A 16,038-nucleotide genomic window follows, 5' to 3' on the forward strand; every position below is an offset into this window, starting at 1 on the left:
TCTACCTCCTCTCCTCTACCAAGGTCCCTTCTATTTTCCTGGGATATCCGTCCCCGCCCCATCCATTTTTAATTCTTTGGTTCTCTCTAGCTTCCACATATGAGAGAAAACATTTGACCTTTGCCTTTCTTATATAGTCATCTGCTGCTCGACAAAGGTGCCAAAAACATACATTGAAGAAAAGATAAAATTTCAAACAACTGGTCCTGGGAAAACTACCCATATGTAGAAGAATGAAAATAGAACCCAATCTCTTACCCTGCACAAAAGTCAACTCAGAGTGGATCAAAGACCAGAAAATAGGTCAGAAAATTTACAACTGCTAGAAGAAAACAGATTCAGCACGCTAACCTATTAGTACGTGTACCATCTTGCTTAATGAGACCCCTAAAGCTCAAGACATAAAACCAAAAATCAATAACTGGGATATAATCAAATTAAAACCCTTCTGTACTGCAAAGGAAGTAATTAAGAGTGTGAAGAGAGAACCTACAAAATTGGAGAAGATCTTTGTCGGCTACTCTTCTGACAGGGCATTAATATTCAGAATCTGGAAAGAACCCCCAAACACACAAACCCCCAAATAACGCAGTCAATAGATTATTATAATTTTTGAATCTTTAAAATCTAAGATTCATGTAAGTCTCTTGTAAATAATACATTTTAAATAGTGGAATTGATTTGAATAAAAAATTAACATTGTTATGGAATTACACGTGTACTTATTGAAAAGACAAGGGTTTCTGGAAATGTGGAACATGTGATTCTAAAGAACATGGGGGACAGGGAGAAGGAAAGAGGAGGGAAAAAGAGTTCACCAAGATGAAAAGGAGTCTGCAGAATCAGCATTTAGTGTTCATGCTTTTCCCTGTTGAAAGTCTGAATCTTCTTTTTCATGAGAAAAGAGTCATTTATTTTTGATGCATGAGATAGAGCAAAGATGATTGTTTTGCATGAAGTAGATTCCTGTATATGCACTTATGTAGGAGTCTGTACAGTCCTGATGTGGCCCCCGCCTCTACATACAGTGCACATCTGCATTGAAATCAACAGAGTCCTGTCCACATGTATGTTGCTAACATGGGGATAGGGAGTTAGGGTTATTCATGCTTGGTTAGACACAGACAAAAATCAACAACAATTAGGAGTCATGGTTTCTACTGGGCACATCTTTTTTTTTTTTTAAACCGATTACACAGTATGAATTGAGGACTGTGTCCGAATCCCTTTTTCCTCTCGAATTAATTTGCCACATTCTAAATCCGTAGATAAAGTAGTTCCAGAAGTGGAGTTGGTAGGATGGGTTTGCTTACACTGCAGTCCATAAAAGAAACAAAAAGCCTTGCATGCAAAAGAAATGAGAAAAAATATAAAAAATGAATAAATCAAAAGCAAAAATGAATGTTTAAATGAAAATTAAAATCAAATGAAGCTGGCAATTATGAGAAGCACATTAAAGCATAATATATACAAGCTTTTGTTTTTTAAATTAGTTGCATAAAACAAGACACCTCAAGAGCAAATTGAAAGTTAAAACAAAGCAGATCAGTCCATTTTCCCTTTTTAATTAAAGACAGTTTTCCATAATGTGGTCCAGGAAAGGGGTACTCAATATTTTCATCATTTCTTTGTAATTCTGGGGAAGATTTTCTCCACCAGACCTGTTATAATGAATCATCTCCAGTTCCTGGTGCTTAAGGAGAGCTTCCACTTAAAGGAAGTGGGTCTAGTATCAGATTATTCATCAGAACCAGCTATATAATTTTCAGGGCCAGTGAAAATGAAAATGTGTGACTCCTTGTTAAAAAATGATTAAGAATTTCAAGATAGATATGGCGGAGCATTAAACTGGCTCTGTTATTAAAAGTTCATACTCTTGAAATTCGAACAACATCTTTAAATTAATTAGGTGGCCTAATACACTATAGTGGCTATGAGTTTTGCATTTCATTTTTTTCTAATATGCTTATGAAGGAATAATGAAACCACAAGCATCTTTTCTGTAGGGTCTAAGTTTATGATTTGAGTTCCTTTAAAAATAAAATAGGCAAAAATAGTTCATCATTGAAATCATCCTGTAATCCTAAATGCAATTGGGGAAAATAAAGTTTCAAATATACTTAATTGTCATTTTGTGTTGTTGATCATAAAACTGGCAAAAAATAGAATTATCCTGTTATAAATCATACCTTGATGGAAGTAAAAGCTCAGTTTCAAAATACTTCCTTTATGTTGTCACGTAAATTGTTTTGCATGAGTACAAGTGCTCAGAATCTCCACTGAAGGGCTGGTAACACTTCTCTCAAGTATCTTTTCCCATTTTAGATTTACTCTTTCCTTACCCTACCTGTAGTTTCTATCTTAAGAGCACAAAACTCTTCAAGAAATTAACTGACTTTGGAATTTCTGCACTTTCATTGGCAATAGTGCTAATTTGAGTTAGTGTAGAGGCCTTTCCTTACTTCCTTTCTTCTTCTTCTTTTTTTTTTTTTTTTGTTAATAAATGATGAAGTTAAGGTGCCAGCAGCACCTGGCAGGTATTCAACATCTCTCTGCTCTAACTCAAAAATGCCTCTTCTGGGCATCTGATGCAATAGACTGTTACAAAAAGGGCAAGCCTCCTTGAAACTTCAAACTTCAGACAGATAAATTCCAACTAAAAACCATCCCGTTTTAGAAAGAGATGACTCACCTGTTCAATATCATTGTTCTTGCGTGATTTGTATATAAATTCTCCAATGGCTACAAATACAGAAAGGACCAGTCCAGCAGCCAGGACAATGAAGATGCCCCCAATATTTTCTACTCCCAGAGCACTGGCCTCTTTGCTGTCTTCTTCAGGGCACCCATTTCCCCGCCACCATTTCTCTTTCATCATGTGCAGCTTGCCCTCTTCTTGTAGTTGAAGAATAGCTATCGTGATTTTATCCCTGTAAGGAGACCCTGAAAGTGAAATCATTGGGATACTGGTCACTAAAAGGCCGAAGAAGAGTTTTTTACAAACTTAGTGGTAAATGGATCATGGCTGTTGTAAAAGCCGAATCCACAAATCAACTAGGCAAGGCAGGAAAGTGCAATCCCTTATTTTGGAGGTCCTAAAGAATGGGAAAGGGGAAAGCTGACATGTTGAGATTGACTCTGACCTGGACTGTTTGCTCCTTCTAAGTGAAGAAAAGCTAAGCTAGGACTTCTGACAGACTTCTGCTTCTGGGGAGTTCTTCCTGAGTCTTATCATGTGTCAAGGGCTTTCATCGCCTAGATTCTTTCTACCTTTTCTAGGTTCTTGGTTCTCCTATATTGAGACTGAATCTGTTCATTTCCTCTTCTTCCTAGCTAGATATGTTATATAGCTAGATATTTCCCAGCCTCCTTCAAGGTCACTGTGGCCATGTGACTGATTTTTAGCCAATGGGAGCTAACCTGATTTATGGATATTTCTAATCCTACATCATATGCCTTCCCAACATTCTCTTCTGCGCTCTCTCTCTCCCACCCCAAATACACGGCAGGAAGCAAAAGATTTCAAGTCACCTGGCATGGTGTAACTGCCAAATAGAAGGAACTTGGGTCCTAGGATGCCTGCATAAAGCAAAGCTTCTTTCTCAATTTGCATTAAATAGCCACAAAGGTCAAGGAATAGCCACTCACTGTGTAAGTCACAGAATGTTGGTTATACTGGTTATAGCTGTTCATCCATACTGACTAATTTTTCTAGTAAGATAAACTTAAGAATAAATTTTAAATACTTTAAAGGTCCTACTAAATTCAATTAACTTTCAAAAATTTGCACAGACTTTTTTCATAATATTTATGCTCTGTCTTTGAGTAATAATATTCTTAATGTTTAATTATGTAAGGGTTAGAAAGTACCAATATCTTCATGTTCTCAATACTGGATTCCTATGTTAATGCAAAGAAAGAGACACACAGCAAGAGTCTTTTACTCAATTTTTCCTTGGATGGTAAGAATTTTTGTTAGCATTTCTCTTACTCAGTAGGAAAGTAGTACACACTGGCTTTCTCTGCTTACAGATTTTAAAGTCACTCTTGGTAGAAATCTTGAATCTGGAAGCATGAGTGAAACTAATAGTTACTGGCAGAGCCAAGAATCAAATTCAATTCTCCTTACTACTTACTTCTTGGTGCTGTTTTCATCAAAGTGCTCCCACATCACTCCCCCAAAATATGCTTTTCCTCCTGTGGCATGGTTAAGTTTGAAAAGCGCTAACATTTGTAACATTTGTCATTTCTTTTCTCCTAAGATTTTTAAAAGTAATGGTTAGCACTCAAAATTGAGTTTAAAAGAAGAGCAAAATGCTTCTGAGGGAGATTATGTCTTGTCAATTAAGAGTATGGATTTTTGGTGAGAAAATGAAAGCCACATTAAAAGATGTTGGCTGTTTGCTTAAACACCCCCAGAATAATGACCGATGTCAAAATTAGCACCATTAACATACCCACAGCATGTGAGCAACTAGGTGAACCAGGAGCACTTTGCTTCAAGGTACAGGAAAGTGCTTTGAAGGGTTGGAGAATGATTCGTACAGTGGTAGCTGCCACAGTGATCATAGCAGTATACACAGTGGGCACTCAATAAATGCTGACTGTCGCTGTCCTTTGCCTCCAGGCTGCACAGTACCCAGAACATTTCAGACAGATGGAGATACAATTTCTGTTTAAAGTTGGTCTCTAAGGAAGGCAATTTCCAGGCTCCTGGTAACCTGTTCAAACCTTAACTGTTCTCATTCTCCTGAAGTTTTATTTTAAATCCTTCAGGAGGCACATTTCCAGAGCTTCTATCCTGAGAATATTTAAGAAATAAAGTTTTCAATTCTGTGTTGCAACTGGTACATCTTTGCCAGTCTCTCATTATTGGAGAGAGTGGAGCCTCAAGGGCTCAATCAGGGTTAGGCCACAGGGTTTGGAGAAGTTTTGATATCTGTATGTGTTTTAGTGTCAGTCTTTGATATCATTGCTTATATGGATTGAGTGACATTAGAAGTGACTTATTACAAGTCACTCGAAAAAAAAATGTATATGTATACACACAGATCTTTCTGAATAGCAACTGATCTTTCTTAAAAGAGTCAATTCATCATAGAAGGAACGTCTCAAAAATTTATCCAACAGCTGCATTCCCAATGGATGTATTCTCTCTGAGGTCTGCCATCTGTTCCAATTATTCCTTCATTGTTCTTGGTTTAAAAGCATGACAGGTTTATAGCCGCTATGAAAAATTCCTCAAGTATATTTCTTTTCATCTTGGGAGGGAGGAAGCCTCTTTTAACTTTGGAATTTGTTATGGGTGAGGTTGGCAAAAAAGAGACTGATAGGTACCTTCAAATCTCTCCATAATTTACATATGTATATGTTATATATAAATATTATATCTCTATCTATCTATCTATCTATCTATCTATCTATCTATCTATCTATCTGAGAGTCAACCTCATTCATATGAAGGCACCCAGAGGTTTTCAATAGCATCTATCTAACTTTCCCTACCGCATGTTATCTAAAATTAGGTAGCAAAGCTTGATTAGGGAGATAGGATATTGTTTTTAAAATAAAAAAGGTGCACAGTATCCTTTTAGTTTGTGGTTTACCATCCCCCAGAGTCCCATGAAAAACAGGTTGCTAAATTATAGCAGTTTTCCTCTTGGGGAAAAAAAGCTACACTTCACTAGCAATACTGGTATTTTATCAAGAAAAGTTACTGGAAATTAAAGGCTAAAAAGGTAATGACAGATCCCCTAACCCAATTTGTTCTGCAGATTTTTTTGTAGAAGACATACATAAAGTTATTTCCCCCATACCATATATTTCTAACACCAGGTAGATATAAGGGAGTCAAATTAACTGTATATTCATAGTAAATGTTGAAGACAGTTGACCTTTACTTAATTAATTCAACTAGTATTAATATAGTCTATACAGTTGAATAATAAGTTAAATGTAGGATATACCAAGCCTTTTAAAAAATTAATTAGGTGCCAAATTAAAACTTTAAAAGATTTCACTGAAAATCTGGATTTGTTTTGTGTGGATAAATGAATTACATCTGACAATCTTTCTCTCAAATTCCCACATGTCTATGGCTGGCTGTCCAGAAGCCTCCTTCAGATAAGTTCTTTGTCTGTAATAGACTAGGGCTGCCAGGATTCCCTCCTATTTCTGCAAGCAAACAAGCTTTCCTCATTTAGGGAGCGACTTGGACTCAATAAGCATTTTAGTTGTGATCCCTGTCTAATGTTGAGGGTCCAACTGGACGCTACCTTTCAAACAATAACAAAATAATACAAACTAGCAAATCAAATCTACCTTAGGCTCTCAATTATCTGGCTTGACTGCAATTAGGATTTCTTCTCATTGGATGAGCCCTGTCTCCTTTCCATTAGAATGCTTATGAACAAAGTAACAGGACTCACTTGAGAGCAGTAGGTTACCTACCTATTCTACCACACCAGAATCTTTTACAATGCAGTTTTTCTATAGAGAGGGAAACAGTAGAAAAATATTCTGTTTATGTCTATGACTGTCACCCAGGAAGATGTTATATGGGTACATATTCTTACCAACTTATACTTTCCCTAGGGAAAATGGTGCCACAGAGTCAAACAACTGGAACATTTGGAGATTTTAGATAGTTATCATTGAATCTAGTTTATGCCTGAGCAAATTATAATTATAATGTAATCTTTATACTTTTTATTTTGATAGATATAGCCTTGATTTTTCATCTATTGACATGAAATACTAGTCCTCTATGTGCAGTATAAATCTTCATCTATATGCAGAATTAATTTTCTCAGATTCCAATATAATTTAAAGCAGAGAAACTGTATAGAATATGTTAACATCAAAGGAAATATTGTGAAGAGGAGTAATTGGGAAAATATCCTCTTAAGATAATAAGACCTATATACTTTTAAATGCTTATACTATGGTAGAACTTGAAAGAAATCATAGTAGAAGGTTTATTAGGTTGACTCTCTGGGAATCTTAAATTCAGACCATGTGTCTGATTGATATGGATCTTTCTCTTAATTATAGTCTGCTAAGGTCTGGAAGGCTTTCCCATGGAGCACTTGCAATCCAGATGGCCCATCTCCATCCTGGTTAATGCCTAGCCCAGCTTACCAATAGGCGTTCCCACGCCGTAACCTTTGGAGTCAATGAGGCCCCCAATCTGAGTGAGGTTGCAGTTTCTCTGAGTCACATACTCAATGCTGGTGGATTCCATCAGCAGGGCATAGTCGGTGGTGAGCACTCTTTGGATCCCCTCATCACTGTTTTTAACCAGGGCAGTCTGCTGCCTGCTGCTCATGAAAGCCCACATCTTCTCATAGGTGGATATCCTTGATTTCTGCAGGGAGAAAAAACACACCCACCAGCAGAAGAGTGCTGGAAAAAATAGGGTTGGAAGCTACTCAACATCCCAGAAGTTCAAATAATAGGGGAGAAACTCTTTTCCCCTCAGGTAGGGAATGGAGATGGATGGTCCTGGGACTTTGGTTTGGTAGCTGAAATGAACCCACTTCACTACAAAAAAGCACTTGGAGGCACTGAGACTGCTGTGGAGAAAAAGAAGATTCAACAGAGTGATGGACTCCAGGTCCTTTGCTTGGTTTTGGTTAAGGAAGAATGAACATTGGCGTCAATGACAGTGCTTGACAGATGAACAGTGTGAACAAAACATCATGGCCCATCAGGTCCAGGGCTTTGTCTTAACATTTTTCAAGTATGCAACTCTCAATCCCTCATCAGTATTCCTTTGAGAGAATAACCCTGGAATAATGCATTTGCCTTCTTTACTTTGTTTGTGAAAGAACTGCCATTCATTCTTATCTTTTCTACAAAATCTAGAATGTAAAGGCTCTTTCCAATTTAATATTCAGATCAGAAAACTCTTCATACTTTCTGTATACAATTTTTCATTGCAATCGTATTATAGATAATGAGGACTGCATATCTCATTTCAAAGTGTTCTATGATTTTGTCTTTTATTCTTCAGCTTTTTTGATAGATGCAACGATCTACTATATATGATATAAAATATATGCATCTATAAATACACACCATTATCTCATTATCTTCTTTTTTCTTTGTTAAAATATACTGCCTAAATTTCCACATTGCTTACATATGAATTTTCTGTTCTCTTGAATAGCTATCTGTGATTAGGCATTTTGCATTTCACTCTGTAATTTTCATATTGTTCCAAGTTTTCCCCCTGAATTTGTCTTCATTTGCATCAGTACTGCCCTCCATTTATTTCAAAGATGAAAGTCATCATGAGAGTTACTGACATTTTCAAGTTAACCCCGTCATGAGCATGCACTCTCTCTCTCTCTCCTCTCTCTCTCCCCCTAATACACACAAACACACACACACACACACACACACACACACACACACACACACACACACTTGAAGCATTAAGAAGACTCCTTGAAAAGCATAGGCTGTACAATCCTAGGAGTGCAAAGAGACTTAAAACATGATTTAGGGCTGCAGGCAGTAAATGGAACACTTGTGGAATCAATTCTGTGCTTATTCCTGCTCAAGCATTTCTGGGAACTCACTCAATTCCTAACTCTATATAAGATCTGGGTTAAACTGTAGGCTTCATGAGTTAGGGGAAGACTGATAGCTTTTTTTTTTTTTTTGTATTGTTAGGCATTTAAAGAGCCCCTTGAAAAAGATCTTGTAAGACAAATAACAATTCAATAAACAGCATCTTATAGATATTGGTATTTTATAGAACTCATTTTGTCAGAATTAGGCCCCTGAGAGTTATTTCTCAACCCTAGGGACACCTGCAAATTGGAGCTCATGTTTCCACAACAAAGTCATGTTTGGAGGTTGGGGGTCAATGCTTCTTTTGCTGTGTGAATCCAGCCTCGAAGAGACTGTAAAATGCTGAACGTATCATAAAGCACTACTTGTACAACTGCAGGGAGGTCAGTCTGTCTTAGGGCAGTGGATGTGCAGCTAGGAAAATGATTCTTTCATAAGGAAATTACCTTAAGGGAAAATAATTTTCTTTGAAGTATGAAATTTTAAAGTTGTTACAGACTTTAGATAGAGATTGGCTCATTCAAACTGCTACTTTTATAGGTGAGGAATTTTGGTACAGAAGGTTTGGAGACTTCAAAAAGTCACAAGGCAAGTTAATATCAGAGCAAATTCTGGACCTCAGGACCCCCAATATGTAGTTCAATGCTCTTCCACTCTTTCATGATGATCTGGGGAGGTGGATGTCTACATTGCCACAATTCTTTTGAGAATAATCTTATTTGATCTACAGGTGAAAATATATCTTTAATTCATTGACTGATATTATTTCTCAAGGCACCTCACTAGTTGTTTCATGTTAATACAAAATAAGAATCAGCCTCAGGGGCTGGGGTTGGGGCTCAGCGGTAGAGCGCTTGCCTAGCATGTGCGAGGCCCTGGGTTCGATCTCAGCATCACATAAGCATACATAAATAAAATAAAGGTATTATGTCCAACTACAACTAAAAAAAAAAAGTTAGAGAAAAGAATCAGCCTCCATATAAAACGTTCCATGAAACATTTTCCATCATATTAAAATAAATGCCGAGGCTGGGGTTGTGGCTCAGGGGTAGAGCGCTCACCTCACATGTGAGAAGCCCTGGGTTCGATCCTCAGCACCACATAAATAAATAAAATAGAGGTATTGTGTTCAAATACAACTAAAAATAAATTTAAAAAATGAATGCCATAAATGGTTAGAAAACTGGATTTTTGGTCTGTGGAATTTGGGGACAAAAGATCAGACAAAAGCAAATGGTTATTTTTAGATATGATAAGTGGATAAAGTGTGGAGAGTTTGATAAGGCATCCAAGGAATCGCAGGACATGTAAAAGGGACGCACAAACCCTATATAGTTGTTATTGGGTCCCTGTCAGGTGCGAGTCTCAAATTTTCTGTGGCAAAAGACTTCATTACTTTCTAAATTCACAGAGGACTTAGCTAGCTGTGGTCTTATGGCACTTGCTTAGTATGTGGTTCATTCTACTTTAAGTGCTCCCTAGAGCTCAAAATGATCTAAGCTCAAGAAGAAGAGAGATCATGCACTGCTGCCCCAATATTCAACAGTTGCAAGATTTGTAAATTACTTTTTTTCCTCTTATCATGATTTGGAAAGAAAATGCATCCTGAGCCAGTGTGTTCTTCACCCTGTAGTTGGAGTTATACAGTATATTTTAAACAATGAAAGCCATGATTGTCTTTCATTTCAACAGATATGTCAAAAGTTAATTAGAATATTTGTAATGCCCTCCAAGCTTCTTAATAAGATGCTATAACTGAAAATGCCTCATTTGTTAAATCTGAACTCATTTAGGATTTTTTTTAAAGGCATGAGGTTTAGATCAGTTCATTTTTGTCTGTTTTAACCTGATTATGTGGCTATCCTGATGCTGTTGAAACATTGTTGGCAAAGAATAAGCACTTTCATGGAGAATCTGTTAAAAGAGAGTGCTACTGAATCAATGTTGATGACCATTATTTATTTCTCTCTTTTTACTTCTGGAATGCATGCAAGTTAAACATTTTCTGTAAAGTGCTTTACAATATATATATATCTGAAAATTAAAGACAGTAATAAAAGCTCAGTGTTCACAGGGTACCAAGCACTTAATTGTGTACATTAAGTCACTAAATCTTCACAACAATCATATGAGAGAGACCATTATAATATCTGTTTTACAGATTTGGAAGTAGAATACTATATGAAGAAATGATAAAACCAAACTTTGATCTCAGCAGTCTTGTTTCCGAGTTGTGTTTTTAACCAATGGAGAATCAACTACCTGTTTTAATACACAGAGCATCCAACTCATGGCTTGTTGAATGTTTCAACAGAACCAACAAATTTTCCAAGGAGATAATTATGAGTAAGTAGTTGCAGCATCTTTCTATTATAGCAAGAGCTATTGCAACACTTGTACTTTTAGCACATAATATATGGGAACTATTTACATGACTTTTAACAGCTTACATTTATTTAAGACAAAATTTAGACAATGTTTCAGGATGTGTGACAGTTGGAATATGGAAGAAAATGTGGTTACATTTTCTCTTCCTTTAACAATATTTTGACTTCCATATAATTTCACTGTTTTCAGTTGCAAGGTTTCTGCAATATGATGTAAAATAAGTGCATTTTCTGGGGTGTGGTTTACTTTTAAGATGGACAAAACCTCCATTTTACAGAAATCTCTTTCTATTTTTTCATTTTTACTAAGATAAGTGTATCTTATCACACTGTTTCTCCAGTCGGGTTACTGGCCTTCTACAGTGATGATGTATAATCCCATTATGTAGTAAATCGATAACTAGGCATTTCTCCTTCAGACCAGGGTGTCTAAAGATTTCATACTTTCATCTATTTTTACATATGTTTACTTTTACCTGTGTCCATAAATCTATACTCATATGTATACACTGGGAATAAACAATTGCTATTTGATTCTTGTTTTCTTAGTAAAAATGAATGTGACATATATATATGAAATATCAACACAATTACATTTTAAAATCTCCAATTTACTTTTACTTTAGGTAAGTTCTGATATAAGAAAAACCTTAAAAATCAGCCAAAGGCATAGCAAACCAAACTGGTAAAACATTTACATTGGAGGTAAATAGTTGCCTTAGAGACCACTATTTTATCTAACAGAATATTAAATATAGTTTTCATTAAATAATAAATATTCATGTATATATATATATATATGATTAAATGCATAACAATTACTTTGAAGAAAGCATTTATGATCTAGAGGGGTCTCTGTCTTTTAAATGTATATGTGATCATTGCAGCTAATTATGCTTTTATCTGGAATTGATAGGAAGTTGTGACATTGGAAAACTCTCCAAGATTTCAAAAATTTATGGGTTCCCTTTGGAAAATTCTCTCAGTGGGATTTAAGCATCTTTGCTAAAATATTTTTCATGTTTTTCTCCCGTCCAGAGTTTTAAAAAAACAAAAAGATTGGTTTATTACTGGCAATATATCAGTTATTGGAAAAGGTTAACTTAAATTGACCTCAAATTTCCTCCCAAACAAATACATTTTAAATCAATGGAGACCAAATGTTTTTGACACTCATGATAAAATTAGTTGGATTTTTCTAGTCTGGGCTAATAGCATTTATATGAAGAGTACCTTCCTATGCAGAGACGTTGGAGTAATTTCTTTCATCTTTTGTTTCCCTAAATGATTATTTCTGTCTGAAATCTGTTGCTCATAATAGCTCATTGCTTCAGTCCCACTGGTGCAGAACTCAGGACTTCCTTGAAATGTCTTTTGGGTTGCTGACAGAACCTAACCACTCACTGGAAGGAGATTAGAAAGGTTAGAGAGTCCCTTATTCCCACAGCTGGTCCAAAGTCCCTAGACCATGAAAGCCAGAAATGACAAGTCTGTTATGATTTCTTTAAACCTATTTTATCCAAGTCATTTTAGACTGAATCACGATCTAATCTATGTAATCCTCTGGCTTGAGTCTGGGAGGATAGTGATTTGTTACAAGGCAAGACTCCCCCCAGAAGTATTTCTGACAGGAGTAATTCATAGCCAATTTGGCTCACAAGGAATTCTTCAGGTGTCCACCCTGCTTCCTGTCCATACAATCCATCCTTAGCCACAGGTTGTACAGTATTGAACAGGTCTGCATGCATCTTGCTTCTTATTGCTATTTAGATCCTCAAGCCTCCTGGAAGATTTTATCCCTTTCCCCTCCCATCTCATCCATGTAGTGCCAATTGCAGTCATGCCATGTTGGAGATCCTGGAAAATATATAAATTGCACTGAATTAAATTGAACTGCCTCACTCTACTCCTCAGCTCAATGTTAAGGGCAGCCTCACCATCTGTTGCCTACCTGCCATCTGGAAAGTGTTCTTCTGCAAAAGCCACAGAAAGGCTTAGGAAAGGCTCCCAAGGATTAGGGTCCCTGTTGATCAGGCCTCTGGATACCTTTGAAATCTTGGGCCCTGGAACTCTCTCTGGATTTTTCTGTCCATTAGCAGAAGTCACACATTCCAGAGATTATTGACAGTAAAGAAGCTGGGTGAAGGTCAAACTAGAGTATTTTTAAATCCAGAGGAATGGAAAAACTAGGACTTACAGCAAAGATGAGGGTTTGATAATGATGGTGATGATATTATTGGTGGTAGTTATATAACTTTAAAAATTGCTTATAGTTTGCCAAGCAGCAAGCATATCACTTCTATTAATTTTTTTAGTCTTTAAAATAATCTTATGAGCTATGATAATAGTCTCAATTTACAGATAGGAAACCCATAGTTCAGAGTTGAAGTAACTTGCTACAGCCACTGAGCAGTAGACTGAGATTTGATTCCAGGCTCTCTGGCTCCAGACTCTGCAATGGGAAACATTCACTTATATCCCAGCACTGGATGTTAGTCACATGTCCTGAGAAGACTGTCTGGTATTCCTAATCTCCAAACCACAGGCCAGAACCATCATCCTCCCTGGATGATTATTCACAAAGGGCATTCAGAAATCTTTTGTTTCAGGTTATTAGACTTTTTTTTAAAGTTATAATAATCATTCTTTTAACATGGGGAAAATATGACTTGTTATATTGTCACTGTGAAACCAAAATTTGGACAATTTCATTATTCCATAAGGATATTAATAGAATTACAACAGAGAGAAAATGGAATTTTTGTATAATTCCTATTTTCTATGAGAAAGGGAGAGAGAGAGAGGGAGAGAAAACCAGGAACGTCTCAGTGCCGCATTTATAAAGGGAAGTTGTAACCAGATGTCATTGCTTTCAGTTTTCTTGGGTACAAAAGGAGAAATGGGTCATGGAGACCTTAGGGGAACTTTACCCACCTAAGGTTCACAGAGCTCGACCACAGATGGACTGTTCTTTGTCTCTACCTCTTAAGATTCTTGTGCTGGTCCCAGGGATTCAGGAGGGCTGGAAAAACCTTTACTTTTTGAACAAAAGGGCAAAACAATTCACCAGCAAACCAATAATCCACTGGATATTATATCATTAATGAGTTTTATGCCAGTAGTAATACAAGAGTTTGTTTCAAAATTTTCTTAAAGTCTATTGAAGTTCTGAATCATGAATATTTTTGACTTTTAAGCATGGTCTATTAACGAACGGAAGTCCTGATAAAGGGGAAAAAAGATCCCCTGATACCGGTGCCCTGAGCTGTTTCCTGAAACATCTCCAACAGTCTCTGGATGGTTGAGGAAGTGCTCTGCCTTCTCCAGTCTTGTCTTGCTGCTTGTCCTCATGGTGACTGACACCCTTTGATCAAAGAGGCTTTTATATTATTCACAGTGCTTAAGACTTAAGATCTGAGCACTGGTGAACTTGGGAAAATGTAGTGCTTCATAAGTAGCATTAGCTAAGTGACCTTGGCCACAAAACATAGGGTTGTGTTCTTTTCTTAATGTGCAATGTGGTTAGAATTTTAGGAGGGGTCCATTTAAAACTTTGGGAAACTTTGTGGTGTTTAATTTATGGTTCAGTCCTTGTTTTTAAATCATCTTTGATGATCAATTTCGTTGTTCTACATACAAATGACTCAATGAAGGAAAACTGTGACTGCCTCCCCCTTCTCAGACATGCATAACCTTGACCCAGTACCTACTTAAAAACTGTCCGCCTATCTCCTCTGCCTTACCTGATTCAGAGGGTACTGAGTGGAACCTCACTTGAGCTGTTTATAAAAGACTAAATCTGGTGGGGGTTTCCATGTTAAAAATTGAACACCAGTATTCTAAAATCTATGGTGTTGTGCTATTTATAAAAAATAATAGTCTAGGGGAAAATGTCAATGGATTTTAATTGAAACTTTAGTGAGAGACTTCTGGCCACTCCTTTCAAGGAGATACTTCACTGAAAACATCCCTTGTTTGAGACCTGGAGATAAAATGTGAGGGATTAGTGTATTTTGTTTGGTCATATAGTTTGTGATTACAGCCCCCATACAGCAGCCTATTCTTTAGTTGCAAGATGATTTAAAAATCAACTCAAAAGCAAAGGGACAGTTTTCTACATCGGGGCACTGCCAGAGGGACGTTTTTGTTCTGGGAACAAAAACACTCATTACGCTGTGTGTGATGAGAAAATGTTTCTTATTAGAAATTTCTTCATGATTGAATCCAGATAGAACCCATCGGAGCAAATGGCTTTTGCTCCAACAACTGAACAGAAGATGCTAACTTGGACAAGGCACTTGCTTTCCTAATTCAGTCGACAGCCCAAGAGACGTTATTGTTTTTACTTAAGAGAGGGAGGGTGGGAGGAGGCCAGGATGGACCAGCAAAGGTTGAAATGGGAGAGTGCAGCCAGGTCAGGATTGTGTCCTTGTGCCTGAAACTGCTGTCACTCAGTGACTTAATTCTCAGGGTGAAACAACCCTAGGAACTAAAAGGCTGGAACATTTCTTTCCCTTGTGGAATAATCCAGCTTAAGAACCCTGAGTGTGTAACCCTGTGAAGCTTTCTGACAGCTTGCCTCCCTCAAGGGGAAAACCAAATCGGATTTAGTCCTTGTTCTCTTTTTGCAAATAAATTTCTTCTTGGTAAATAGAGTTGCAGGACCACAAGCTAACTTGTAAAAGGAGGAACCTGGCAGCAGTGTCTCTTCCTGTGTGGGTCTCTGTGTATCCATATACCTCTCTCTGCTTCTCTCTCTCTCTCCTTCTCTGATAGAACTTTTTTTTTTCTCTAAGAGAACTTATGTGAGCATTTATATACATATTATGTGCCAGGTACTGTTTTAAGCTCTGGTGATATAATAGCAAATAAAGCAGATCAGGTCTCTATCCTGAGGAGTGAGCTTTCTAGAACTCTCTAACGTTCGAACCTTGACTCTTCTCCATTACTAACTTTGTAACTTCGGGGCAAGCTACTAGGTCTCTCTGTGCCTCGTTTTCCTTATCAAATATCAGTACTTACCTCAGTTACCCTTTAAAGGAATAAAATGAGAGAACCCATATAAAGCATT

At 37.0% G+C, this 16,038-nt stretch overlaps 1 protein-coding gene across 12 annotated transcripts in view; it reads right to left on the reverse strand.

The window, feature by feature from the left end:
- The window catches only part of Grik1 (glutamate ionotropic receptor kainate type subunit 1), a 389,318-nt gene that overhangs the window by 13,797 nt on the left and 359,483 nt on the right, over positions 1-16,038 (reverse strand). For 6 of the 12 annotated variants that reach the window (XM_026396167.1, XM_026396166.2, XM_026396163.2 and 3 more), the window contains 2 exons: positions 7,141-7,366; positions 2,693-2,943 (listed from right to left, as the gene is read on the reverse strand). In XM_026396167.1, coding sequence (XP_026251952.1) covers positions 2,693-2,943; positions 7,141-7,366 — 477 coding nt within the window. Of the gene's footprint in view, positions 1-1,191; positions 1,342-2,692; positions 2,944-7,140; positions 7,367-16,038 lie in introns of those variants that run through there. The other 6 variants (XM_077795038.1, XM_077795036.1, XM_026396165.1 and 3 more) reach the window with 2 other exon arrangements.

The sequence above is a fragment of the Urocitellus parryii genome, chromosome 2 (genome assembly GCF_045843805.1).
Source record: "Urocitellus parryii isolate mUroPar1 chromosome 2, mUroPar1.hap1, whole genome shotgun sequence".
Taxonomy (NCBI): Eukaryota; Metazoa; Chordata; class Mammalia; order Rodentia; family Sciuridae; genus Urocitellus; species Urocitellus parryii.